This window comes from Globicephala melas, chromosome 1, assembly GCF_963455315.2.
Source record: "Globicephala melas chromosome 1, mGloMel1.2, whole genome shotgun sequence".
NCBI classification, from domain to species: domain Eukaryota; kingdom Metazoa; phylum Chordata; class Mammalia; order Artiodactyla; family Delphinidae; genus Globicephala; species Globicephala melas.
This window is the reverse complement of record NC_083314.1, coordinates 155,042,097-155,068,403: the sequence shown is the minus strand read 5'-3', so window position 1 is coordinate 155,068,403 and position 26,307 is coordinate 155,042,097. Positions and strand designations below refer to the sequence as shown.

The window sequence follows — 26,307 nt, the reverse complement described above, 5'->3', positions numbered from 1 at the left end:
AGGCCCAGCTTTAAGCAGGGAGCCTACCACAGCCCTTGCCACTAGTGGGGTCTGCAAGTGTACTTCCCATCCTGCTGGAATGCTGAATCCTTCCTCAGAGGTACAGCTGCAACTCCTGCTCACCACCGGAATTTCTGGCCCTTAGAGATTTCTCATTCTTGCCTTTGAACTTGGATACGTGTTTTTGTTTATGTTTTTAATTATCCAGCATTTATATTGTGTATCTACTATTTTAAGGAGGAGGGACCTTAATAGGTGTTCAATCAAGTTTGACCTGGCAGGGCTTCCCTGGTGGCGCAGTGGTTAAGAATCCACCTGCCAGTGGAGGGGACACGGGTTTGAGACCTGGTCGGGGAAGATCCCACACACTGCGGAGCAACTAAGCCCGTGCACCACAACTACTGAGCCTGCGCTTTAGAGCCTGCGAGCCACAACTACTGAGCCCGTGTGCCACAACTACTGAAGCCCGCGTGCCTAGAGCCCGTGCTCTGCAACAAGAGAAGCCACCACAATGAGAAGCCCATGCACTGCAACGAAGAGTAGCCCCCGCTCTCCACAACTAGAGAAAGCCCGCGCACGGCAACAAAGACCCAACGCAGCCATAAATAAATAAGTAAATTTTATTTTTTAAAAAAGTTTGACCTGGCAGTCCTGCTCACTGGGCCTCCTATCCCTGTCATTGAGCCCCTAGCCTCCCTTCTGAGCCCCCATTCTCCTTTCTGAACCTCTATGTCCCTTACCAAGTCTCATCCCTTTTCAGAGTCCCCTTCCCTGACACTCAATCTGCCATCCCTCCTACTCACGTCCTCTCCCTCCCTGAATCCTCCTCCAGGTTTCTCTGATCATGGGACCAGAGAGAAGGGAAGCTTTTTCCCATTGTACTCTCAGCAACTCAGAAAAGGCCTTCCTCCTCATTTTCCAAGGAACTCCACTGTCCCAGTGGCTCTCACTGAGAACGCGGAGCCCGCCAGCAGAGCTGCAGTAGTATTGTCTTCTACATGGTCTTCCAGGAGTTGGGGTCATAGAGGAAGAATCCTGAAGGCGGAGGAGAAGCAGTGCAAGAAGGGATGGCTTTGACCTTCATTTCCACACCCCCTTCTCCCTCTGTGTCTCCTCCTTGTGGGCCCCCCTCCAGCCCTGAAGATCAATGGGGGTTCACTTTCACTGAGATCAGCGACACTGCTCCCTCCGCTTCCTGTGGCTCTGAGCTGACTGGCCCAGAAGGGTAGCAGGGGCTGGGCTAGGGACAGGTCAGGGGCACACCCAGATATGGAGGAGAAACTCCTTGGGACCCTCTAGCACCTCTACCTGCCAGGTGGCCTCAGTCTCTTGTCCTCTCTGGCCTCATTGGGAAAATGAAGCAGGTTCGATCCTTCTCTCATAATTCCTCCTGCTCTCAGTGGAGGTGGATCTCTGGAGGCAATAACGCACATGATGCCGACACCCATGAGAACCCTCCCTTCCAATCCCCTCCTGCTAGGAAGACGCTCCCAGGGAGAAGAGGTGCTAGGACCAGGGAGTTCTCACAGCATCTCCCAGCGCCATCCGAACGCACACCTGAAGGGCGACAAGATCAATGGGACACATTTGCACCGCTCCCTGCACGCTCGTGACGTTCTCATGTATTATTGCATTTAGTCCTCCCGATAGCCAGGGAAGTTGGGGCAGAGGTGGAGTGGCCAAGGTCACCAACTAGTCCAAAGGTAGAGCCAGGAAGCCCAGGCATAACCTGTGGTTCAGTGATCTTTCTGTCCCCGCCCCCCAACTGCCGACCTCCCTGGGTACTGGCACCTCCAAATCTTCCCGTCCTGAGCTGTCTCGTACAGAGCCCGAGCCTCTGTGGCATGCTCAGTCAGCCCCGGCCAGTCTCCCTGTTTCCCATCAGGCCGAACTGGACCCTCAGCACAGCATTCAAGGTCCCTTTTGTCCCCCTTGTCAAACTGGTTTTTCCTCCCCCATGTTCTGTAACATCCTCCCTATCCCCACACCCCACCTACACACACACACACACACTCACTATAGCACAGGGGTAAAGAGCTACACTAGGCAAGTCTCTTCACTGAGTCTCAGCCTTCTTGTCTGTAAAATGGGGGTGTGAATAGGATTACCTCAGAGGGCTGTTGGGATGCTGAAATAGAAGATGCAGTTAAAGCATCCTACACAAGGTTCTGGGCCTCATTCATGGTAGCTGCAGGCATTATTGGTTGCACTTCTCTGCACCTCTCCAAGTCCTCCCTACTCCTGTCCCCAAGAAGGCTTCCTCCGCCATTGCCAGTGGAGACTTTCCCTCATCTGACTTCTAGCAACACTTAGAGCTATAAGAACACCAAAACAGGGGCTTCCCTGGTGGGGCAGTGGTTAAGAATCCGCCTGCCGGGCTTCCCTGGTGGCGCAGTGGTTGAGAATATTCCTGCCAATGCAGGGGACATGGGTTCGAGCCCTGGTCTCGGAAGGTCCCACGTGCCGTGGAGCAACTAGGCCCGTGAGCCACAACTACCGAGCCTATGCATCTGGAGCCTGTGCTCTGCAACAAGAGAGGCCACAACAGTGAGAGGCCCGCGCACCGCGATGAAGAGTGGCCTCCGCTCGCCGCAACTAGAGAAAGCCCTCACACAGAAACTGAGACCCAACACAGCCAAAAATAAATAAATAAATTTATAAAAAAAGGAATCCGCCTGCCAATGCAGGGGACATAGATTCGAGCCCTGGTCCGGGAAGATCCCACATGCCACAGAGCAACTAAGCCCGTGCGCCACAACTACTGAGCCTGTGCTCTAGAGCCCGAGAGCCACAACTACTGAAGCCCGCATGCCTAGAGCCTGTGCTCTGCAACAAGAGAATCCACTGCAATGAGAAGCCCGCGCACCGCAGCGAAGAGTAGCCCCAGCTCGCCACAACTAGTGAAAGCCCGCGTGCAGCAATGAAGACCCAACGCAGCCAAAAATAAATAAATAAATTTAAAAGAAAATAAAAAGAGAGAGAAAGTCCAAATAGTTTCTGGGGTGTGGAGAGAAAGGAGGAGGAGGTCTGGTGGGTGGAACCTTGACCTCCTCACCTCAATTCAACCAGAACACCTCTGCTTGAATGCTCTTTACATATTGGGGTGCTACCTTAAGATTCTGTCTGTAGAAAGGATTCCATTGCTAATAAAGTCTGAAAACCACTGACGTAAAACCCCCTTCCCACTCCAAGAAATCTGCATCCTTGGTTGACCTGAAGTCACACTAGCAGGCTGTCAGTCGATGACAGGCTTGAACCTGGCCGCAAGGTCCCCACAACTTCTAGACCTCAACCCTTTCAGACCTAGGAGTCTCCACCCCTGGCAGGAATAAGTCCTAGAGAACAAAGATTGGGCCATCTGTGGTTCCCCTCAGTACTGATCCCAGTACCCTGTGCACAGTGGGTAGGCACCAGCCAGGGGAGAGGACAGGTCACAGGCAGTTCTGGATACTGGCTGTGTATCCTTAGGTGAGTCCCCACGTGTCTCTGAGCCTCAGTTGGTGCTCAGCAAATGGGAGCTCTCTCCCTCCCCACTCTTCCTCTCAATCAATACTTGCTTCATTGATGGATGAAAGCGACAGTGATGAATTACAGAAGATCTTGGAGCCCCACCCCCTCCTTATGGGCAGATGGGGAAACTGAAGCCCAGAGCCAGGAATGGACTTGCCCAGGTGGGACAGAGTGAGTGAGTCAGGGCAGAGCGGGATGTTTTTTTGGCAATGTTACCTGGGAGAGGTGTGGCGGCTGGTGGGGGTGGGTGGGAAGGAAGCTGCTGAGGGTGGGGTGAAGGGAACAGGTGGGAGAGAGGGAAGGAGGAGGGTGGGAAACCATAGCTCCACCCCCCCTCCCCCCAGCAGGGAGAGAGCTGAGACAGCTGTGTGCTCAGAAAAGTGTCTTAGTCACTAAAGGCTGTGGTGGGGAAAGGCCTTCCTCCTGGTCACGCTCATGTCCCGGGAATCCGGACGGGACAGGAAGGCCGCCGGGTGACCCTCAGAGTGGCCACCTGTCCTCTTGGAACTGGACTTTCTCCTCTGCCTCCTCCACTTTCCCATGCACACACGTACACACACCAACCTAACTTTGCTTACATCCTCCTAGAACCATCCGCCATCCCCCCAGCCCTTAGGAAGAGTTCCATGACTCTCCACTTTATTATTTATTTATTTTTGGCCGCACCGCGCAGCTTGTGGGATCTCAGTTCCCTGACCAGGGACTGAACCCGGACCACGGCAGTGAAAAACCCAGAATCCTAACCACTAGGCCACCAGGGAACTCCCACAACTCCCCACTTTAAAAAGTGGTGGGCCTGTCCCATTACACATACACCTACAGGAGGAACACGCCTCTGTGCCCCATGAAACTCCCTCCTGAGATCTAACTTCCCTCCCTCTAGCTGCAGCCACAGTCTCTTTCTTCCTCTTGCTGCCTTTGAGGGGTGCATCCGGAGCTGGAGTTGGGAAAGGTGAGGAAAGACCCTCTCCTCGCAGCGAGGGCTCCTCACAAGGAGAGGAAGGGACTTTCGCAGCCCCCTAAGTGGGAAGAGAGGCGTGGCATCCGGGGGTGATGCTGAGCCCGATGATCCTCTTTCCCAGAACAGACCCCATTTCCGATATTCTGAGTGTTGATAAAGGGCAACCTGTGTTCAAGTGCCATTTCTGCGCATAAGAAGAGCCTCAAAAAGACCCCCAAGAGGGCTTCCCTGGTGGCGCAGTGGTTGAGAGTCCGCCTGCCGATGCAGGGGACACGGGTTCGTGTCCCGGTCCGGGAAGATCCCACGTGCCGTGGAGCGGCTGGGCCCGTGAGCCATGGCCGCTGAGCCTGCGCGTCCGGAGCCTGTGCTCCGCAACGGGAGAGGCCACAACAGTGAGAGGCCCACGTACCGCAAAAAAAAAAAAAAAAAGAAGACCCCCAAGAAACACCCCCCAGATCCCTTACAACTGCTTTCCTTCCCACCATTTCAAGTCCCCAGGCCTTAGTCCACCCCCCAGGACCCCTGACTGAGGAAGCCCAGTCAGGCAGTCCCATAGCGTCTGGGAGGGCAGTGCTGCCTATCTAGGGAGTGCTAGCTGCAGCTCATGGGGAGACGATGGGTTGACACAGCCGGGGCAGTGCATTCATAGCTGAGCCCCGGGGTCCAGAAACCTTCCCCAGCTACCAGTGAGGACGGGACATAAACTGCCCAGGGGCACCAGGCTCTGGCCCTCGGCACACCTGGGGCCAGGAGCAGCCAGAGGGATTCAGGTCGGACCCCAAAGGCAGCCTCTGCTACGCAGAGGGAAAAGGGTCATTGTTGGGGTAGGGGTGTAAACGGCTGTCAAGCCCAGTTTGGGGTCCCCCAGGTCCCTGCAGCCCCCTCCCAGCACGCCGGCAGCTCTGCCTCCTTCCCTCCCCCACTGGCGCTCAGCAGATCAATGCTGCCTTTGCTGACAGCTGAGAATCGAGCTCGCCTTCCCACCCCGTCCCCCGCCCCTCCCGCTCTGCTTCGTCCCCCGAGATCCTCCCGGAGGAACCGGGAAGAGTTCGCTGCGGAAGCGCTTCACCCTGGGGCAGGGCCTGCGGGGGGAGCGGCTGGTGTGGCCGAAGCTTTCGTCAGGGGACGAGGGAAGGAGGATCGGGAAACCCATATGACCACCGTGGGCTGGGCCAAGAGGGCTAAAGGGAACGAAAAGGCCTCCCCCAAAGCTAGAGAGAGTAGGTCAGGCACCAGGAACTTTCCGGCTGGAGAGGGAGTGCCGTGGGGGAAAGTCTCGCCGCTTTTGGGTGCGATTCTGTGAGCCTTTGGGGAGGAGGCTGTCCGGCCTCCGCCTGGTTCAGAGCTCACCTCCCAACACCTGTGTGCCCTGAACCTTGCCCTGCCCTGGAAGCGAGGCAAGGGCGCGCTTCAGACTGGGCTGTTGCGGAGCAGGCCCCTCTGATCAGAGGAGACTCTTCTCTGGGGCAGAGTGGCCTAAGCGGAGGCTCTTCCCTCATCCTAAAGAAGGGACGCTCAGAGGCGGGGGTGGGGTGGGCAGAAAAGAAGACACACCTGAGGCCCACGGTGCTGCACACACAGGCCTTTCAGGCACGAGCGCACCCCGCCCCACGCGCACGGGGCACGGCCAGACGGGGCACACCTCCCTGACGCCGCCACCGCCAGAGGCCCGGACCCTGCACGCCCATCCACACCGCACCTCCTCACTCAATCTCACCATCACAGCCACCCACTGCGCCCACACAGCAGGCACTTCTGCATCCACTCACACTTAAACTCCACGGCACCCGCGTCCCATCCGCGACGGCGGCCGTGACTCCTCGCCCCACTCGCCACAACCGCACATGAGGCATCCCGCCCCCAGCCCGGCCTTCGTGTCCACGCAGCCCCGCGCAGCCCGGCGCTCCGCTCGCACCAGCCGGGGGCCGCCGCCACGCGGTCCGGTCCCCGCCCCGACTCGGCGGCCCGCGCGGCGGGGGCGCCCTCCCGCCGCCTCTCCGCACGTCCCCTCCCTCCGCCCGGCCTCGCCGGCTCGCTCGCTCCCTCCCGATTTGGGAAGGCGGCCGCGGGGCGGGCGGGGGCGGCGGGGGAGGGGCGGGGCGGGGGAGGCTGACATGTGAGCGGCGCGCCGGCGGCAGGTGGAAAGGCGAGCGGCATGGAGCGCGTAATAAGAGAGTTGGAGTCGGAAAGAGCCGCCCCAGTCGCCGGGGAAGAGGGCGGTCAGCGCGGGCTCCGGCGGCCCCCCGGCTCTGAGCGCCCGCCCCCGGCCCCGGAGCGGCCCCGGCCCGGCCCCTAGCCCCCGCCGACCGCGCCCGCCTCGGGCCGCCCCGCCGGCCCTGGGTCCGAGACATGCGCCGCTGAGCGCCCCTCGCGCGCCCCAGCCCCGGACCGGACCCGGGCCCCGGCCCCCCCGCCTGGCGCCGCCCATGGCCGAGGCCCCCCCGCGCCGCCTCGGCCTAGCCCCCCTGCCCGCGGACGCCCCCCGCGCCGAGCTGGTGGCGCTCACGGCGGTGCAGAGCGAGCGGGGCGAGGCGGGCGGGGGCGGCTCCCCGCGCCGCCTGGGCCTCCTGGGCAGCCCCCTGCCGCCGGGCGCGCCCCTCCCAGGGCCGGGCTCGGGCTCGGGCTCCGCCTGCGGCCAGCGCTCCTCGGTCGCGTACAAGCGCTACCGACGCCTGCAGAACTGGGTCTACAACGTGCTGGAGCGACCCCGCGGCTGGGCCTTCGTCTACCACGTCTTCATGTGAGTTTGCTACCCCGAGCTCCCGACCGTGCCCTCGCGCTGCCGCCCCGCGTGGCCCCTGCCGGAACCTGGGCTCCCGGGGGACTGCTGCCCCGCCTTGGCTCCGCCTCCTGCCCCCCAGCCCCCCGGTCGGCCGACCCTCATAGCTCTGCCCCCAGGCCTGAACCCGATTTCCGATCCCCCCTCCCCCCCACAGCCTGCCCCTAACCCCCCCCCCCCTCTCCAAGTCCTGACCCCAGCTTGACCTGGCTTCTGACCTCCCCCACCTCAACTCCTGATTTCCATCCTGATCTCCAACCCCTGCTTCTCTGTCCCCTGTACGCCCCACGTCCAGCTTCTTGTCCCCCATCTCTCTCCAATCGGCAGCCACTAAAGTGCGGCTCCCTTTTCCTCTTCCTCACTTCTGTCTCCCTGTGTCCCAGACACAGAGGGCCCTTTGGCCCCCGCACACTTTCCGTCACCTTCTCCCCAGCTCTGTAGCTACAGTGGCCTCCCACCTGGACTCCCCTCGGAGATGTCCCTCTCCAGGGACGATCTCCCCCGCAGCCGAGGGCTGGTCCCCAATTATAGGTGTTTGGGGTCCCCTTGAGCCACCAGAGTTCTGACACTGGCGTGTGCTGTCTGACTTTGAGTTTTCACTCAGTCTTGCCATCCACCCTCAACTTCCCAGTGGCAGCAGTGGGCCCTGCCGCCTGCCCTGCAGGCTTGGCCAGCTAGCCTGCCCAGCTTGCTGGCCGTTGCACCAGGCCTGGCTCTGGGCACCCTGGGGAAAAAGAAAGAGGAGAGGAGTAAGTTTGGAAACACTCACGCTGCGGGCCCCCTCCTCCCCCTCGCCAGGCTCCTACAACTTTCAAAAACACTGACCCTTCTTGGATGTAAAGAGCGAATTTTGGCAGCTCAGAGCTCAGTCTTGGGGGACGGCCTGGCCCAGCCGGGAACATGAGAGGCCCCGCAGATATCAGTTGAAGGGCTGGGCCTGGCTCTCGGACGCTCGAAGGTGCCCGGGAGAGAGACCTCTGGTCCCTGGGAAATGTGCCGATATTAATCCCTTATTGCTGCCCCCAGAGAGGGCCCTCTAGTCTTGGGGTCTCCTGGGTGGTCCCCTTGCCTGTCCACCTGACTGTCCCACAGTCCTTTTGCCTGTCTGGCTGTCCCTCTGCCGGAGTGAGTTTCTGCCGGTGTGTGAGTTGTCCTGTCTCTGTCTCTCCAGCTATCCAACAGTCTTTCTGCTTGTCTGTTTCCATCCCTCTGTTGGCCTGTCCAGTTATCTGGGTGCCTGTCTGTCCATCTGTCTATCCACCTGTCCACCTGAATCTTACTCTTCTACTTGTCTGCTTCCACCTGTCTTTTGGTCTGTCTTCCTGCCTGACCCTCTGCTGTCTGCTTGCCTGCCTCTGCCCCATCCTAGCTGGCCCACAGAATTTCAGAGCGGAGGGGAGGAAAATGCTGGCAAAGGAGCCCCCTGACCACAGGGAGGGTAGCGGAAGGGAACTCTTTCAGCCTGTTTGCTCCTGAAGGTAGCAGCCACGATTCGGTGCAGAGACCTCCTGTGGCGGGCCGGGGTGGGGGGGGGGGCGCGGGGGCAGAGAGTTGAGATGCTCTGGACGTGAGGTCGCACTTAGGGTCAGGGTCAATGGTTAGGAGTAGCCCAACCCCCAATGCCCATTGGCAGGGCCTGGATGAATCTTTTTCTCTGCAGAGAGGGCTGCTGGAGTGCTGCGGGTTCTCTGCTGGGGTAGCAGGGACGGTGGAGTTGGGGATGAGGGGCAGGGGACTGCTAATGAAGAGCCGCTGCGTTGAGGCGCCCTTGCCCACCCTGCAGCCTGGGTGCCCGTGGAGGCTGAGACACTTCGCAGGGAGCAGCTGCATCCTCCGCGGGCTCCTCTTGGGAGATGACTTTTCCGCGGCAAGGCTGGGCCTGGGGAAGCAATAGAGCTCTGAGGTGGAGGTCCTTAGTCCCCAGGCCTGGCCTCTCAGCCCCTATGAGGGTGAAGGACTTGCCTCGTGTCCTCTGGCCAGCACTGTCTTCACCTCCTCTGGAGGGGCCTCTCCTTCCTCTCCAGGAGCTAAATCCGCTAGTACCTTTGCCCCACATCCTGCCCTTTCTGGATGCCAGGAATGCCCTGGCCAGGGACATGGTTGTTCTGACCACTTGTCACCAGGATCCCAGGGCTGAGGCATCTCTCAGGAACTCTGGGAGAGGAAATGTGGTGTGAAAACGTCCGGACATTTGGGGATCTCGGGTCATTCATCTTAGAGGTCAGAGTGGGCTGAGGGGTCAGGAACCCCACCTCTTGCATGCTGTGCGATCTTGGGTTGATCACTGCGCCTCTCTGAGCTTTAGATCTCTAGGCCATCCAAGTGGGTAGAAACCCCAGCCTTGCGGGCCTCCCTTTTGGACGAGGTAATGGGTGGGAAAGAACTCAGTGAGCCGCAAGGGCCTGTGGGAGTATGAGGGGTTGGTGTTATGATTGGACCTGGGGGAGGGGGCCGCACAGGAGGCCTCTCCTGTTCGTGAGGAGCTCCAGATGTGGGGCTCTGCAGTCACTCACTGCAGGGTCTTGGGCGAGCCAGGAAGTTCTTCCTGCTGCTGGAATTCTAGCCTGATTATTGCACTTTTGGTCAAATCCTTCCCCAGCCCCAATGACTCTCACAGGCAGCCCAAGTGAGGGGAGTCCAGTGTGCACAGGTAGCTAGGACCCCCTTCCCAGAGACTCAGGCCCTGGTGGGAGGGGCCCCAGAAGAAAAGCCTGCCAGAGAAGGACTCAGCAAGGAGGGAATTGAGGTGAGCCGGGTCCATTCACCCCAGGGGACACCTCCCTCACACCTGCCAGCCATGTCCCTCTGAGCCCCACCCAGAACCTGCACCTTCTCTGGCCCCGAGGTGTGGAACATCACCCAGAGGACCAGCCCCAGTTCTAGCGCTTTTGCCAGCAGCCGCAGGCCTCTGGGAAGTGGGAACCGCTGACTCCTGTCTTCTTCTCATTGAGACCCAGAAGGAAGGATTGCTGTCCCCTCTCCAAGCTCTCCCTCGTCTCTTTAGGCCCTTGGTCCTGTCACCAAGCCCCTACTACACCCCCTGTGCCCCAGTTCCTGATTTCAGCCCTCAGCCCTTCACAGTCCTTGCTCCCTGAATTTTGAGAAACACCACATCACTGCCCATCCTGCTTCTGAGCCTTTGGAAGGGATGTTCGCCTCCTTGCTGCACCCTGTCAAAGGCCACCCTGGCCTCCCTTTTGAAGTCAGAGGGCTGAAAGGGGCAGGTACAGACCAAAGCCCCACCTCCCCTCATCTTCCCCACGCTGCCTGCCGCTGCTGTGAGACTCTTGCAGCTCCCAGCCCCCAGCTGCCCCACGAACTTTCTCTAAGTGAAGGTTTATGCTCTGTAAACATCCTTCGTCAGCCTTGTCCCTGGGGTCAGAAGCTGTGGGAATGGGGAGGGGAGGAGGTAGCAGCAGCTCCTGGGCCCCTCAGGCTCCCAACCCCGGTGCCTCCCACCAAGCTCCCACCCTGACTGTCAGAAAGAACATCACCTGCGTTGGAAATAATCCCAGCAGAAGGTGCCCAGAGCCCCCGGGCAGGCACCCCTGCTAGGTGGGTCCTCACATTTTGACAGCCCCATTTTGTTTACGGGAAAACTGAGGCTCTGGAGACTGACATCACACAGTGGATCAGTGGCAGATGCAGGCTCAGGCCGGAGACTCGTGATGCTCTGTCCAGGGCCTCCCCGCTGCTCCCTGAGGCTGCCTGGGTTGGCCCTTGGAGTTTGAACTGAAATTGCTGGTCACACGTGGAGCATCAGCCATGTGCCGGGCACCGTGCTGATGCCCTTTATAAACCACTCTCACTGTGTCCTTTAGCAGCGTGGTAAGGCAGGTGCTGGGGTCCTCCTCATTTGCAGGTGAGGAAACTGAGGCTCAAGAGAGGTCCCCCCGGTCAGCGTGGAGGAGCCTCAGCCCAGAGCTGGTGCTGCCTCGGTGCTGTCTTCCTCTTGCACCTCAGCTCCGGCCGGCACCCCAACCCTGGGCTGCTCAGGAGCCACACTCCTGCGTCATTGTCCCCCTGTCCCCCCAGGACACGGGCTGTTGGGGGAGTGGGCAGCGGCAGAATTTTGTGGAATCGGGTGGAAACTGCCTAGCCTCACCCAGTGCAGTCACACTTTTGTTGTGCACGGCTTTGCACACACACATATCCCTGCTACATGCCCATTGGTCTGTCTCATGCACGCACTCCTGGCCACTTGGAAACACCTGCCCAGGGGTGTCACAAGCGCACACACAGCATACATCCAATGCAAAGAAATCTAATGCACAGCTGCTCCCACCTTTTCTCTGCCTTCACAGACGCACACCTGGGCCTGCGCCCCAGGCTAGACCTCTAGGACGGAGCTGAGTCGGCCCCATCTCTTGCGTTTTCTGCCTCCACCTGTTCACAGCTACAGGTCTGCCCTTATGGATCTGTGTGTGTTTGTGCATCCGCCTTGGAGGGCAGCCCTAGACCCTCGTGGGAGTGTGTGGCTGGCTTCCTAGGACTTTGCTGGCCTTTGCTTCTCCTGAAGCTCCCTCCGAGGTCCTCTGTCCAGCCCTGCGGTGCACTGCTGGGTTCACCAAGGCACAGAAAGGGGGCAGATACTCGTCCGAGGTCACATCTGATGAGTCGGTGGTAGAACTATGCCAGTAACCCAGGCCTTCTGCCTCCCAGATCAGGACTTTAGATAGTATTTTTCCTTGCCCAGCCAATAGGGGAGACTGCTTCAAGAACTTGGCTTTGCGATGGAGAAAGTCTTAAGGTGTGACCCAAATTTTTCGTGCCGCTATTTTTCAGTCCTGGTCCTTCTGTTTGGTCTTTGTAAGAAGGGCATAATGGAGAGACCATCCTGCCGGGCTTCTAGCCCTTATTCTATCTCTCTCCCTACCCCTTACACCCCCTTTGCTCCCTCCTTTCCACGTTCTCCTTTGGGGTCACTGGAGCAGGTTGGATTTCTCACTGTCTGCTACCCCACCCCAACTCCATGGTACATTCATTCCTTCCATCGATGAAGCCCTGCTGGTTGTCTAACTTCAATCCCTATTGCTGCAGAAGCCTATATTCTCAGAATGCCGGAGCCAGGAGAGTTTCAAGCGGTGATTATTCTTGGGCTGATGGCAGCAGTTTGAATGGGTGATTAATTTAAGGTTCTCTGAGCCAGTCAGGGGAGCCGAAATTGTCTGGGGAACAAGGAGAGAGGAAGGCTCTGCAGAGCGGGCCAAGGCCGTGTCCCCAGAGGAGGCTGTGCAGGGAACTTCCCCAGACTTGGAGAAGCCAGCTGGAGGTTTTCTCATCCCCCTTCCTCCCCTGCACCCATGTGGGTCTTTGGCCAGGGCCGACCCTCTTGTGGGCTAGGGGGCCCAGAGGGGAATTCTGAGTGTCTGACCTGTAGGCGGCCCCTTTGTTAAAGGCCCCTGTATGGGAGTTGTGGGGCTGAGGTGGAGGAAGAGGGGCTACTTTTCATTCCTCCAGAGGCTGCCTCGCAGGGGGTTAAGAACATGGGATCTGAGTCTGACAGATGTGGGTTCATCTCTGGTTCCACTCTTAGCAGTTATGTGTCGTTGGGCAAGTTATTTAACCTCTCTGAGCTTCCATTTTCTCATCTGAAAAGTAGGACTAATAATACCCGCCTCTGGAATTGTCAGGGCCGAGTTAAAGCACCTGACACCATGCTGGGCGCAAATAGTAGCCGTTATCTTATCACCGTTATTATTATATGGTTATTATCGTCGTCGTGCTCCTTCCTGGAGAGAGGTTTGACGGATGTCCTTGTCAGCACGGTGAGTGTGTCTGGGTGTACCTGGGAGTGACCAAGAGCTGCGTTCGCCTGGGTTACGGGGTGAGCGGCTCTGCGCCGGGAGCCTGAGGACGCGTTTCTGTGGACATCCGAGGAGCGCCTAGGATGCGCCGTGCCCTGCCTCTTCCCGGCATCCTCTCACTTAACCCTCACAGCCATTACATCAGGTGGGCACACAATAGTGGCGCATATCCTCACTTCACACTTGAGGAAAGCGGGGCTGCTGAGGGGGCATCACCCACTTGCCCGAGGTCACACAGCGAGTGTAATGGTGGCACCGGGACGTCAGCCTGGGTGCCTAGGATCTCACTGACTGTTCCTTCCTTCCCTTGACAAACAGAGTTAAAGAGCATCAACTCCGTACCAGGTCTGGGGAGGCAGAGGGAGAGACAGACCACGCCTGCGCCCCGCCGGGAGTGCGGGGGGGGGGGGGCGGGGGGGGGAGGGATGCCCAGTGAGGAGGCTGTAGAGGCTGCCTGGACCACTGGGCTCTCCTGCCTCCTCTCCCAGGGACTCGCAGAGACGGAGTAGGTGTGAGCGTGTCTGTGTGTACCGGGAGGATGGCGTATGTGAGGGTGTTGCTGTACGGCTGAGATGTGGGCCTCGTTATCAAACTCTGCAGCTAGTCTGGCCCCAGGCAGGTGGAAGTGAAGCCGTGGTGCCCAGGGGGACAGCCAGGGACTCCTGGGAGGGGAGGGCCATCCCCCACTCTCTCCTGAGCTTGTCGTTCTGGGGAATAGGGACAGGGAATCCCAAAGGAGACTTAGACGTCTTGGTCCCGACACTTACTGGGAAGGTGCTCACCCCTACTGTACCCCAGTCCCTGAGCCTCACTCTCCCCCTCTGTAAAATGGGGCTGAGCAGGAAAGTGGATCCTAAGGGCTGCCTGGCACAGAGGGACTCTGGATGCATGGGAGGAGCCGCTGTCTCAGACCTTGAGTTTTGCAGGGTGGGGGTAGGGGTAGAGTGCGGGGTGGTGGCAGTTCTCCTCCAGTACCTTCTTCCTGAGCTCCTCAGAGGACTGGGCAGCACTTAGAAGGGCACCGGGAAGGCTGCCTGCCCCCAGCGGGGACTCTGAGGGACCGGGGAGAGGGTGCTGGTCACACTTCTGGGGCATCCGTAAAGCACTCCCCCCAGGACTCTAGGCTTTCTGGGCAACTTGTCCCTAGGGCAGGATCTGCGTGCCCTGGGGGTTGGCACCTGGGGAGGTGAGAACGGGAGGGGCAGCCCCAGGCAGCAGACTAATTGGGCAGTGCCTGAGGGAGGGAGGCAAGGGAGCAGGGAGCTCAGCGATTCCTTCCTCTCAAAGATTTGGGGAACAGTGGGTGGAGCGGGGTCTCCGGCCCAGGGGCCCTCCACAATCCCTGCAGGGAAGTCTGGGGAACGCTTTCTCCTGAGAGTCCTCAGACATCTAGGCCAGGCAGGTGGGACAGGGGGAGAGCAGCTTGCTGGAGATAAATGGGCCCACTGAAGCAGGCGAGATAGAGGTCAGACAGGAGGAAGGACTGACTGCCCCAAACCAGGAGGTAGAGTGAGATTCCCTGGGGTACTTTTTCCAAAACTTGGGAACCCATGTCTAGCTGGCCTGGACAAGATTTACTCTGCCCATTGTGCCTATCAAGCAGGTGGCACCCAACCCTCCCAGCGTGATGGAAGGAGAGTGGATGGAGCTGCTACCTTTGAGCCCCTCTGTTGGTGGGGGGGGCAGGGGGGATCAGATCAGGCACCCTTTCGCTTTTTGTGGGGGGTGTGGTCATCTCCTCCGTCCTTGCTTCCCTGCCATTCCGCCCTGGGAGCCTCGGGCCCGTCCAGGTCACTGCCTTTGGGTTTATTTTTTGCCGGGCTCGGCTGTCCCCTTGGAAGGGAGGGGTAGGGAGAGAGGAGGGGAGAAGGAACAGCTGTGTCAGCACAATCCTGGCACCTCTGCTTCTGCCCTCCTTGGTCCGGCTGCCACCCTATTCTGGAGGGACCAGTCTCTGGGGACAATGGGGACCCAGACCCCTGTGGGACCTCCTCCCCTGGGGCAGGACCAGTAGGTCTGGATTAGGTCTTTCTCCCCTCACCCTTCCTCCGTTCGTCCTGCCGCAGAGCATCAGAGGCGGAAGGGCCTCCGAGCTCAAGCAGATCCATGGCTTTGTTTCCCACGTGGGGAAACTGAGGCCAAGAGGAAGGACACAGCACACCTGGGACCTTCTCCACCTCCCTTCCGCGTTAGATGAGACTGGTGCTGGAGCTGCCGAGGACCGAGGAAAGCTGCCTCCCATTCTGCCCTCTACTCTGAGGGAGGGGGGCAGCCCCTGATTTCATTCGCTCATCTAATCTTCTGGCCTCCGGGGACTGGTGCCAGTCTGGTGGGAGAGACCTAGGATGGGGGCCGGGGGAACATGTGACCCAAGCCTCCCTCCGTGCCCTTTATCTTCCTTTTTGTCGAAAAGTAAATTAGCCCCATGTTACACATAGGGAAATTAAGGCCCAAAGTCAACATAGCTGATAAGTTGTAGAGACAGGATTTGAACCCAGACTGTGGCTCCTGGGATGCTGCTGGGCTGCCTCCTGAGGGGCCCTTCCTTGCTTGCACACACCCTTCCCTTGACTCTCCTCAACCCGCCCCTGGCTCTTCCCTGGGTTCTGTCAGCAGCTCTGCCCCCTCCTTCTCCCCTTGAATGTTGGGTCTCCTGGGGACTCTGTCCTGGGCCCTCCTCTCCATGCACAGTTTCCATGTGTGTGCACATACTCCTGTGACTTTGGGGGGGTCACCTCTGTGATGACAGCCTCCCCCTCTGCAGTTTCATCCCTGAGATTCCTGTGGACGCCTCACCTGCTCATGCCCTGGGCACCTCAAACTCAGCATCTGTCTCCAAACGTATCCACCTCCCGCCAACAGTGACTCCTTCACCGGCAGTGCCCAAGTCAGGAACCCCTCTCTCGAGCATCCTTTGCTCCTCGCCTAAGAAACAACCTAGAGCGTCCCCAGGTGTGCTTTTAATACTCCAGATGCTTCTCCTTCCACCCCACAGTCCGTCCCCTCTCCCGCCCACCCCATCATCTAGCGAACTCCTATTGATCCTTCAGATCCCAGTTTGAGCACCACCTCTTCTTGGAATCGCTCCCTGCGCCCCCCACCCCTGGCTTGACTAGGGGCCCTGTGGAGCCCCCTGATCTCTACTCACCCTCCCCTGTGTATTCTGCGCTCTTCTGTATGGTGGGGTTGAGCACAGTGCATGGTTGGTAATTAGTGAATGTTTGCCGAGCCAGGGAATGAAGGTGACATTGAGGTGGGTTGTTAGGATGAGAAGGGTTTTGCCGACTAGAGAGAAGTGGAAAAATGACCCCTGGGTCCTCTGGGTGCAGGCAGTGAGCTGGAAGCCCTTGTGATTTTTGTCCTGAGTGCGTTCCACGTGGAGGCCACAGCTAGAGCAAAGGCTTTGAGGCAGGACTCTGTTATTCTACTCTCTTTGCCCCAGGATCTGCAGAGTCTGGTGTGTCCAGAGGGTCTGGCTACAGAGGTGGGCTTTACCCTGTGGACGACGGGGAGCCATAGGCAGCGTCAGGACAGGGAGGCGCCGCTGGCTGGGAGCCTGGGCTTGATTGATCTCGTCTCAGAACCAGTGCTCTGCAAACTCTAGACCACTTAACTCTCCAGGTACCACTGTGTGGCAGCACTATTCATGTTCCCATTTTGTAGATTGGAAACTGAGGCTCAGAAAGGGAAAATAATGTGCACCAAATGACACAACTTGCCCGTGGTGGAATCAGGATTCAAACCCATGTCTGTGTGACTCCCAAACCGAAGCTGCAAAATGGTTCTCATGCGCGTCAGCAGACCCGGGCTTTCTTCAGTGGCCTAAGGCAAAACTGAGAGAAATAAGGACAATGTGGTGACTTGGCCACAAAGCTAAATTTATTTCATTTAAAGGACTGTCTTTTAGTCTGAGATTATGTCCTTTCTTTTATGAAATGACGGGCCTGGGAATTTTTTAAAAATGTCCTTACTTGGCGAAATAAAAAGCTGACAACTTCATGCAGTCCCTAAATTGTTTTTGAAAATTTTACCGGTGCGTGAAATCCCTGAGTCTGGGCGCCATCCTGCCTTCTCCCTCCTGAGCTCTGGGGCCAGAGCTGGGAGGAGTCCGGGTGGGGATGAAAGGATTAGAGGGCTGGGGCAGCCATCAGTCTCCCCGGTCTATTCCTCCTGGGCCTCAGGGCCTGCCTGCCCTGGAGTGCGGTGAGGACCAGCCCAGGGCTCTTGCCAAGATTGTTCTCGGGGCAGGGGTTGGGGGTTAGGTCACCCAGAATCAGGGCTTACCCCGCAGTTAAAGGAACATTGAACCAGATGTCAGCAGGCCGGGGTTTGGCTCCCGCCTCTGTTTCTTAAAGGTTGTGTAACCCCAGGCAGGCGACTCAACCTCTCTGAGGCTCCAGCTTCCATTCATGTAGAATGACAATTATCACCTCCACCTGCCCACCTCCCAGGGCCGCTGCCTGCATCAGGTGCTTCATGAACTACAAAGTGCTTTGACGAGAAGAGGGCCTGTTGTGCGTTCACTCTCCCTGCTCCCCGGCGCGTGCTCCCTCTTCTCTTGGGTCCTGGACCCCTCATCTCGCCCTGGCCTGCACTGGTTTCAGCCCTGAGGAGGGGATATTGTGGGGGAGGGTGGTTGGTATACACGGCCTGTAAGAGCATATTGGCCAGACTGGCATTTGCTTTCCTCAGGAGCCCCCTGCGCAGCAGCCGGGGCTCTGTGACCACCTTACTGGGGGCTCAGAAGCTCAAGGGTTCTAACGGTTTTCACATAGTAATAAGTTTCATAGTCTAACCTATACGGGGTATGGTGCCAGATCTGGGGTGTTTTCCACATGCTACTTCCTCTAATCCTTCTCAGAGCCCTAGGAGGTAGGCACTGTCATTACCCCATTGTACAGAAGAGGACACTGAAGTTTAAATGGTCAGCATAAGCCCTGTCCTGCAGCCACTAAGCGGTGAATGTCCAGGAGGATGGAACTGAAGCCTGAGTGTGCAGGGACTCCGTGGAGTGAGCGGGTGGGAGCAGGTTTGCCGGGCCACCGTGGGCGGGCTGGCGTGGGAGGCACTTATAGTGTATGTGGGGTGTGTGGGTTAGGGTGGGAAAGCAAGAGACACCTTCCTGCTGGGTGGCCTTGGGCAGTCACCTCCGTTTCGGACGCTCAGCGTACCCCGCTGCTATGGCTCTCAATAAAACAATAACAGGGCTTCCCTGGTGGCGCAGTGGTTGAGAGTCCGCCTGCCGATGCAGGGGACACGGGTTCGTGCCCCGGTCCAGGAAGATCCCACATGCCGCGGAGCGGCTGGGCCCGTGAACCATGGCCGCTGAGCCTGCGCGTCCGGAGCCTGTGCTCCGCGACGGGAGAGGCCACAGCAGTGAGAGGCACGCGTACCGCAAAAAAAGAAAAATATATAATAATAATAAAGACAATAACAGCCGATGCTTATAGAGTGCCTGCCGTACGCCAGATGCTGCTCTGAGGACTTGCCCTTTTTCTCTCACTTTTTCCTCTCAACAGCCAGAGGAGGTAGCTACTACGGTTGTGCCCATTTTTCAGATGAGGAGGCTGAGGCACAGAGAGGTTGAGTAATTTGCCTGGGTGTAGGTAGTGGGGCCAGGATTCAAACCCCAGAAGTCCAGCTCTGGAGGCTGTCATCTTTTCCACCATATTATGCCTAACTGGCCCTGATGGGCCTGCCTGCTGGGAGGCTGCTGTGAGGACCAGTTGAGCCTTAAAGTTCAGGTCCTATCTCCACCCCAGTTCTACACTGAGGATTCATTCCTTCTTTCTTCCTCTCTCATTTGGGAAGCCTTGACTGGCAGTCCCTGGGGGCCAGGGCCTATCCCACGTGCTGGGGACAGAGCAATGAATCAGACCCTGCTGTGCTCCCCGGGTGGGGCAGGGGAGATGCACCAGGAGGCTGGCAGCTGTCTGGGTGGAGTCCTGTGGGGGCCGGCCCAGTCCCAAACTGGCGGTGGCTCAGAAGGCTTCCCAGAGGAAGAGGTTTCAGCTGAGACCTGAAACGTGAGTAGGAGTCAAGGCAAACAGGAGGAGGGAATAGCATTCCGGGCAGAGGGACTAGCATGGGCAGAGCCCAGAGGTGGGTCTGAACATGACATTTGTAAAGAACTGAAAGATGGCAGGAGAGTGGGAGCCTAGACGGGGCAGGAGGTGTGCAGAGAAGGGGCTGGAACGTGAGCAAGGCCAGGCTGAGAACTGCAGGCTGAGGAGCTGTGGCTTCCTGGAGGAGGCTAGAGTTCAGGAAGGAACTGAGGACGGGAGTGCCATGGGCAGATTGGTAATTTAGAAACACCTCTCTGGGTCTGGCAAGGAGGATGGTTGTGGGGAGGCTCTAGCAGGGTGCCCTGGGGATGCCAGCCATTTGGCCTCTTTTTCCCTCCGCCTTCCCCTCACGGCCCAGCCCCCTGAGCGTCTCCTCTGGAGCTGCCCACGAACCCTGCCAGGGCCTGGCCAGACCTGGCCTGAAGCCCTCGGATTTTGCCTGTATGGAAAGTTCAGCTGCTTATGCAAAGGCTGGCTTGGGGGAAGGTGTGTGTGAATGAGCTGAGGGAGGCCTTGGAGGCAGAGGGGGTGGATGCAGGCCCTGAGACCACCTGCAAAGGGGATCTGGAGTCTAAGGGGGTCCCCAGAACAGTGACCTTAGAGCAGCCCCATGAAAGCACCGGGTTAGGCCCAGTTGATGGCGGGAGTGCCCTGGGGAGGGGGCAGAGCCCAGGAGGCCCAGCCTGCCAAGCTCCTTGCTCCCTCCCTGTCTGCCAGCTCAATAGGGTGTGCAAATCACGGATCCCACCCGGCCCCCTCACTCTACCGATGGGGAAACTGAGGCCCAGAACAGGGCATAGACCAAACTTAGGTCAGTGGCAGAGCCTAGGCTCAGCCCAAGAGTCTCAATTGTCCCCAACAACAATAAATAACAGTGAAAACCTCTCTGCAGAGCTGGCCTGGGCTCAGGTCCCCTGTGTGTTGTCTTGGGTAGGTCTCTTCACATCCCTGGGCCTCAGCCTCTGGGTCCAAAATGCTGCCTCATACTGGGAAGAACATTGCCTCTCCCACTTGATGCTTTAAGGCATACCTGGCCCATTGTGGGGCTTAATTAATGTTTACTCAATGAATCCCATTGAATTCTCATAACCTGGAGGAAGATATTTATTACACTATTTTATACTGGGGCTCAGAAAGGAGAAATGACTTGCCCAAGGGCATTCAGCTGAGAAGTGGCTGATATGGGACTGGAGCCCAGGTGTCTGGGCACCTGTCTAGGACCCCTGATGGACACAGCTCCTATTTTGAGCTCTCAGTGAAAAGCAGCTGGTGTCCCACGCAGGATCCATCAGTCGGTTGGGGGGTGTGTGTGTGTGTGTGTGTGTGTGTGTGTGTGTGTGTGTGTGTGTGTGTGTGTGTGTGTGTGTGTGTGTGTGTGTGTGTGTGTGTGTGTGTGTGTGTGTGTGTGTGTGTGTGTGTGTGTGTGTGTGTGTGTGTGTGTGTGTGTGTGTGTGTGTGTGTGTGTGTGTGTGTGTGTGTGTGTGTTCGTTCTAGGCTGGGCTGGCCTGCAGGCTGGAACTCAGCTCACATCAACCCCTGTGCTTCCGTGCTTGGGCCAGGCTGCAGCTGCTGCCCCATGGGGAAAGGGACCTTTCCACTTGCCCTCCTGCACTGAGGTTTTTTTCTCTTGGCCTGGCTAGCTGGGGAGAGGAGCTGGTCGTGGGATGACCAACAGGCACCTGCCAGCCCCTCCCACGATGGAGTCTGGCCATCTAATGCCCTGCACATGACAGGCATGGCGTGGTCACTGGGCTGGGGAAAGGGATTTGCACTTTCCTAAATCTGGGGGCTGCAGCCCTCCTCTGTCTTGGCCAGGGCCGTGGGAGAGGTTTGTCTCTGCCCCCGTGCCCAGTGGCCCCAGCTCAGATCCCTGGCACACACCCAGCTACTCTGCTTGGGGCCTTCCCTTGCCCTGTTCACGCTCCCGCCACCCTCCATCCCCCACACTGATTTAGGCAGAGTTGGGACTTATGGGGCCAAATGCTGGGGCATTTGTGGCTGGTGGAGATGCAGTGCCATGCAGGATTTGGGGCTGAAGGATGGGGGCAATGTCAGGGAGGTTTTGGGCCCATGTTGGGGCAGAGTGCGGGGGAAGACCTCATAGGGGTACAGAGCTGGAGTGTTTGGGGCTAATCCTGGGCCACCCCTTCCTGGAGAAATTTGGCTACAAGTCAGGGAGGCAAATGTGTGGGCTATGCCCCCCCTCGCTGGGCGGTAAACACAGCCGTCGCCCAGGAGACGAGCCCAAACATCTCAGCCCCCCACGGTTATTTATACCAGGACTCCCTCTCCTTCTTGGGCCTGGTCTGGCCTCTCAATCCACTCCTGAGCTGAGCGTCCTGAGTGGAGGGTCCAGCCCCCGTCAAGGCAGGAGTCCCCAGCAGCAGGCCTGCTTAAACCCCACTAGGGACTGGGCACTCACCACCTCCCAATGGCATGTCCATTGGAGGCACTGGGTCTTAGTGATCAGAAATGTGCCCACGGAGGCCAGGGCCTGGCCAGGAAGCGGGAGCCCTGGGATCGAGCACTGGATTTGCTCTAAACTGCTGCATGACTGTGGTCCCTGTAACCTCAGCTTCCCCGTTGTTCAGTAGGAGGGAAGGGTCCTGACTGCTGTTTTGCAAGCTTTTAAGCAGTAGATCTGGTTCTTTAAATGAAACGTGACACAGGAGCACAGGAGTGACACAGTATATAAAATACATTAAAGCAGGGCTGCTCCAGGTGAGTCAAAGGTGGGGTTCCAGAATTCTGCCCACTCACTCTATGGCCCTGCATACCACCAACCTGGAGCCTGTGCGCGGCCCTCCTTGTTCTAGAACACCTTCCAGGGGACCCTGGAGTTCCCACCCCATGGCTTGCACAGACCTCTTTGATGGTTCGCCATCCCAAGGGCCACTGTTGTGTGAGTGCTCCTAGGTCGAAGGGCAGCTGTTTGCAGCCAGTGTGGATGAGAGCAGGCTGGGGGCAGCCACAGGAATGTACCCAAGGCCCCCTCTGGTGAGGGACGATCCCAGTGTGGGAAGAGAAGAGGGCACACCATGGGCCAGGGACTGGAGGGTAGCAGGGGCTGGCTGTCCCCTCCCTGCCAGATTCCAACATGGGACTCCAAGGGATCCAAGATTTTAAATTCAGGCCTAGCCTTCCAGATCCTTATGAAGCTATATGTGTCAGGAAGGATAGATCATATTTTATTTAACAGCTTGTTAGCTTGATTTAAGCTTTTAAATATTCAGACTTATAGTGTGTGCGTCTCCATTTGTACTCTTTCCCAGCCCCACCAGGTAGGCTTGCATTGGCCCCCCCTCCACCCACCCACCCACCCACCCACCCACCTCTGTAGCAACCCCAAGATGCCCTTGCTGAGAACTCTTGGGCTTCAGAGGACAGTGGGACATTCCTGACTCACTGATGCTTAAGGCCCTGGAGACCTGGACCTTCTTGTTGCCTCCCAGATACTGTCTGAGCATGTACTGGCCAGCCCGCGGGAAGTAGAGGAGTCAGAACTGGCTTTGCCCTTGACGGATGGATCCTAATGAGCTGGTGGGGGGTGGGGAGTGGACAGAGGTAGGAACTGTCTCAGCACAAAGAGGTCCTGGGGTGCCCAGAGAGGGCCAGGAATCCCAGCCAGGGGCTGGGGGAGCACTTCTCCTCAAAGCAGATCAGGGATTCTTGGGGAGGAAGGGGGAACATCCCAAGGAGAGGAGAGAGCACAAAAGTCACCAGGGTGGAAATAGACGGAGTATGGAGGGGTGGAGTGTGGCTGATGCCTAGTGTGTGCACAGCCTCAAGCTCTGGGCTGAGGACCTCAGGTTGTGAGCCATGAGAAGCCACTGTAGGATTGTAAATGGGGGAGGGGTGCACAGACTGCAAGGTAAGTGGGCTGCGGGTGAGGGTGAGGATGGTGCTGGAATCGTGGTGGTCAGTGAAGAGGTGCTGGAGGGAGGAGGAATGGGGCGAGTGCTTGACCGGGCAGGAGTGGGGGGCTGGGAAGAAAGAGCTGCTCTCAACTTTGCCTTTTGGAGCCTCTTCGCTATGTCCTCCTTCGCTCTGTCTTGGTTCCTGCCTCTGTCTCCCACCATTCTGCTGCCCTGGGTCTCCATGCTGGCGAGAGGAGTTCCTCTTCCCAAACCCCCCTCCCCATCTAGGTGGGGAGTGTGAGGCCACTGTATAAGCTGTATAAGAGGGGACCTGCTCATTCATTCATTCACTCAACAAATATTTATCGATAATCTGCTCTTGCACCAAGCCCTGTTTCAGGTGTAGGAGGGATAGTGGTGAACAAGATAGATAAGTCACTGCATTCATGGAGCTTACATTATGGGGGGCCAGGGGCCCAGAAACTGTATCTTTCCTTGGTGTCCACCCTCAGGCCCATACCTCTGGATACCCGGGAGCAGGGACTCTCTCCATTACCCACTCGTTCATCCCAGCTGCCCTGATATCAGCACCCATCTTCAGAACATTGAGGAAGGGGGTCCAGTGCTCAGGGTCCCGACCCCAGGGACCACCCATCTCCATAAGACGAGCCCGGGCTTGGGCGCAGGACCTGGGCTCAGGCCCTAGCCCTTTTCATTTCCGTGTGACTCTGAGCCCCTTACAAGAACCTTCCTGGCCTCAGTTTCTTTATCTGTCAAGTGGGGCTTTGGGGAAGCCCAGAGGAAGTGAGGGGAGGGAAAGACCTGTCAACTCCAGTATTCCCCATTGGTGGACAGCTCCTTTGGCTGTGGGTGGAGGTGGAGGTGTGCCCAGGGCTCAATATCATCGTCATTATCAACCCAAGATAATAATAGCTACTATCTGTTGTGTTCACTGTGGCCAGCCGCATGCATCTTCTCATTTAATTTATTCCCCACAACCAGCTCTGTGTGGTCGCTGTAGCTTCCCTCCCCATATGCCAGGTGGGGAAACTGAGTCTCAGTAAGGTGAAATGACTTGTTTGAGTTCACATGCGAACCTACCTGACTCTGGGAGCCCTTAAGGACTGTGCAATGAGGGTGTTGCCTGGCACCTGCCCCTCCTGGGCACTCAGCCTCGAGAGTAGTAACCCAGCCCTAGTGCCTCCCCCCGCCTCCCTCGGGGACTGGCACCACCCTGAGTCTGGGCACTGGGTCCTACAACACTGGCCAGGGCAGTACCAGGGGCCGGATCAGGCCAGGACCCGATTTAGGGCCCTTGGCACCTCTGGGTCCGGGAGCGCTCAGTCCCCAGCACGCAGCGTTGATGGGTGGGCGAGCCGCGGGCAGTCGGGGTGTCGCGCCCCCATCTCCGCCCCCGTCCTCGGGGACGCGGCGGCACCTTCACACTTTCCGCTTGGCCCGCTGCTCGCCTTTCAGGCCGCCGCGTTTTCAATTGTTAATTTGGAAACGGAAAAAGAAGCCGGCGGGGCGGGGGAGGCAGCAGGGAGGTAACTGGAGCCGCAGCGCCGCCCGCGCCCCTCCCGCGAGCGGTGCCGGGTGTCGGCGACGCTCCGCCCCTCCCAGGGACAGCCCGGGGCCCCGCCCACCACCGCGTCCCGCCCCTTCCAGTATGTCCCTCCCCTTGCTGACAAGGCGGGGTCAGCCCCGAGGACCCCTGAGCGGGAAGGGGCCCCTGAGGGGGAAGGGGCAGAGGCCGTGCCGGGGGAGGAGTCCCCCAGGAGCCCTCCTCCCCAGGAACGTCTCCCTCTCCCCGAGGAACCCCGACTGGTGTCCACCTCCTCTGCGTCCCGAAGTGAACCCAAGCCTTTCTGCAACCCCTCAGCTCGGGGTTCATCGGGGCCAGACCCCTGCCTCCAGGCTGCCGCACTAGGGATCATTGGCCCCATTGGACAGATGGAGAAACTGAGTCCCAGAGAGGGACAGTTCCCTTGCTCAAGGTCATGCAGCCAAGGCTGAATTCTTGAGCCTGGCAGGGGTCAGGATCGGAGCTGAATTCAAGCCCTGTTCCTTTCGCTCTCAAACGTGTAGGGTTCTGTCTTCCTCAGAAGAGGAGGGGGCGTCAGGACCAGAGGTGCAATTTGTCCCCTTCCCCCGACTTCCAGCACTGTTTCTGTGGTTAATGAGCTATTGGAAGTCCCTCTTTGGTCTACCCTGACTCCTCCTTGCTATGATTATTCAATTATAGGGGAGTTTGGGAGGTAGAAGGAGGTCGCTCTAGACTTTCCACGCACAGGAGTGCCATGCAAATGAAATGTAAAAGACCTTCCACCTCCGGGAGACCCTAGAAGTCCCTCAGGACTGGCAGCTTCAGGAGCTGCCTCCTTCATTTCCCACTGGGAAGTCAAAATCATCAGTCCCAGATGGATCAGCAAAACATGGGGCTCTTGGAGACCCTTACTCAACCCCTTCCTCTCCCTGAGAAGTAAACTGTAACTCAGAGACAGCTTTCCAACCCCTCCTGAGTGGTGGCAGAGTCAGGATAGAGAGCCTGTTGATCCAGGTTCCTAGCTGTGTCCACATCCTGTGCCTCCCCGTCTGCTGCCCCCAACCCTGACACCTTTCTCAGAGCCACGAAGCAGGGCCTTGCCTTTCAAGGGACTCTGAATCAGGCGGAACCTCTCCCCCTAAAGGCCGAGGAAACTTGCGGGCGGAGATGTCTGCAGATGTGCTTCCAGCTTCCAGCCTAAGACCCTCCTCACCACCCCTCCACCTTGGCTGTGGAGCAGGCCAAGGTCACTCAGCAAGCCTTTCCCAGCTGTCAGGGCCCATTGGAGACAGTCTTGCTGAATTCAGTCTGGCTGGTCCTGGATTTGGGATTCCCATGGTGAGCAATGCTCTCAGGGCAGCTGTAGCCAACTGCCCCAGGTGTGGCCTGTGAGTTTGCATGATGCTTTGCTTGTTAATAGCAAATGCATCCAAACGCTCCTCCCCTGTCAATCCCCCTAAACCTCCCCCTGGGTGAGATCCTCAATGGCTGAGTCTGCAGGACTCCCAGGGTGTCCTCCCTAGGGGGCCCGGCCCTCCCCAAGCTCCTGTTCCACCCTGCCAGCTCTTGGTGCCCTCTCTGCTCTGGGAGAACCAAGCTCTTTCCCCTCTTTTGACTCTTCCCTCCCTTCCCCCTTCCCCCTTTGCACAAGTTCTGCTGATTCAGAGGACAGAAGGCTTCTAAGAGGTGACCCTGACCCCTGCCAGGCTCAAGTAGCTGGAGGCCTGGGTAATCCTCGAACCCAGTGCCACCCTGACACATACAGCGAGAAGGGCAGGGGCG

General features: G+C 58.3%; 1 protein-coding gene across 2 annotated transcripts in view; it reads left to right on the top strand.

Moving 5' to 3' along the window:
- Positions 1-6,897: 6,897 nt before the first annotated feature.
- KCNQ4 (potassium voltage-gated channel subfamily Q member 4) overlaps positions 6,898-26,307 on the top strand; it is a 55,144-nt gene continuing 35,734 nt past the window's right edge. For both annotated transcript variants that reach the window (XM_060307150.1, XM_030867728.2), the window contains exon 1: positions 6,898-7,211. In XM_060307150.1, the coding sequence (XP_060163133.1) occupies positions 6,898-7,211 (314 nt within the window). The remainder of the gene's footprint in view (positions 7,212-26,307) is intronic.